Raw genomic sequence first — 1,862 nt, forward strand, 5'->3', positions numbered from 1 at the left:
TCCATACAATTATAAATAAAATCATTAATTTATGAAATGAATTGAGGGAATAAAATTGTAAATCACTCTTTCTATCTATAATATCTTTTAAACCACTTTCCATTTATGAATTTAAACTAGTTGTCTTTTTAGTCTCATAAATATAATAAAACAAGAAAACAAAACTAGTAAATATAGGAATTAAAAAAAAAAAGTGTTATATTATTTTAGTTAGCTATCTCATTCTCATCATATATTTATTTATACAAATGTCTTTATCAATAAAATTCACCACGGCTAACGGTGCCTTTAAAAACATAAAGAAAATCGCCATTTTCAACCCCATGCCATCTTAAACTACGCTTATCTCTCATAATCCTTTGTTTATGAATAAACAAATACTCATCGTCCGGAAGAATTTTTCCGGACAAAAGCAGTTCTCTGACGTCGTTCACGGTGCTCGAATCCTTCATTTCCATTGGAATGCACGCTGCATTAAGCAAGCTCGACGACATCTCCACCACGAAACTCACCTTCCTCCTTGAAGAATCTTCGCTCAAATAACGACTCATCGTTTTCATAAACACAATCACTTCCGAAAATTCACCGATTCCGAATTCGCTTAGGTTCTGGCAATCCTCGACTAGTTCCATACCGGAGTGAAATAGCGACATTGTTTGAATCGGTAAGCTGTAGATTATCTGGATTTTCTGCTTTAAACTATGAACCGTCTCTGTTTTGTCGATGTTTATGTTTATCCGTTGGCCGGAGAATTCCACAGCGATCGGAAACTCGTTTGATGGTGCGATGATTTGGTCGACTGAGAGATCGATTCGCGAACCTTCTGTGATGAATTGATCGTAATCCTCCATGACGAGTCCATCGAGTAACTCGCAACCATAAACAGAGAGAGTTTGGGATTCGATGGGGATGCCAATGAATTGTTCAATTTTTCTCTTGATTTCGATGATTTGTTCTTGATTTTCTATATCTATGGGGAATTCGTGTCCCATTGTGACAATGAAGATCTTCATTGGAGTTCTCTGGTTAGGGGTTTTTTTTTTTCCTTCCTATTCCGTTCTTGAGATTTGGGGGAAATTTGGTTGTTGAAAGTGGAGATTTTATTGTTGGAATTCATGCAGAAACGATGCTCGATTCTTTTGAAGAGCGTGATTGATTTCAACTGACAGCAGATCGATTCTTGTGATGATGCCACTGAAGATGAGAAACAGTTTTCTCTTTTCTTTTCTATTTTTCTTCTTGGTTTAATTTCACTCTTCGTAATATCAACGTTCAATAATTCATGATGCATAACTTAACTTTACTGTTTGTGTTAAAAAAAAAATTTCAAGAAATTGAAACTTGAGTTTGTTATTTCTAAAGTTACTCTACGATTTTTGAAAATGTTTTCTTTAAAACATAGAGAAGAGAAAAGCAATGAGGTTTTTTTCTTTTATCTTATTTTCCCTTTGAATACACATATATAATATTGAGAAAACAAAACCCTTAAAATTAAAAAAACTAAAGAGGCTATATTTGCCCCCAACTAATTTAACAAAATATATAAATTATCCCATCAATATTAAGATTGATGATACCTCGATTATATAAAGAACTTAGAGTTGTAAGAGGACTCGTCAACATAATTTAATGACATTTTCCTTTCTAGACAATTGAAGATATAATCATATATTTTAAACATGTTATTAAAAATATACTAAACAAATTAAAATAGTAATAATAATAATTAAGAGAAGTTAAAATTACTAAAAAAATTAATAATAATAACACTTGAATAACACACTTTGGTAATTGAACAAAAAAAAAATCATGTTTATGACAAAAGAAAAAAAACAAGAATTTGTTCGATTACAAATTAAATT

General features: G+C 31.4%; 1 protein-coding gene across 1 annotated transcript; it reads right to left on the bottom strand.

Moving 5' to 3' along the window:
• Positions 1–202: 202 nt before the first annotated feature.
• Positions 203–1,299, bottom strand: LOC101202926. Its single transcript, XM_004144537.3, has one exon. It carries the CDS (start codon positions 1,011–1,013, stop codon positions 258–260), a length of 756 nt encoding a protein of 251 aa, XP_004144585.1. The 5' UTR covers positions 1,014–1,299; the 3' UTR covers positions 203–257.
• Between the last annotated feature and the right edge of the window lie 563 nt (positions 1,300–1,862).

Source organism: Cucumis sativus, chromosome 7 (assembly GCF_000004075.3).
Source record: "Cucumis sativus cultivar 9930 chromosome 7, Cucumber_9930_V3, whole genome shotgun sequence".
NCBI lineage: Eukaryota > Viridiplantae > Streptophyta > Magnoliopsida > Cucurbitales > Cucurbitaceae > Cucumis > Cucumis sativus.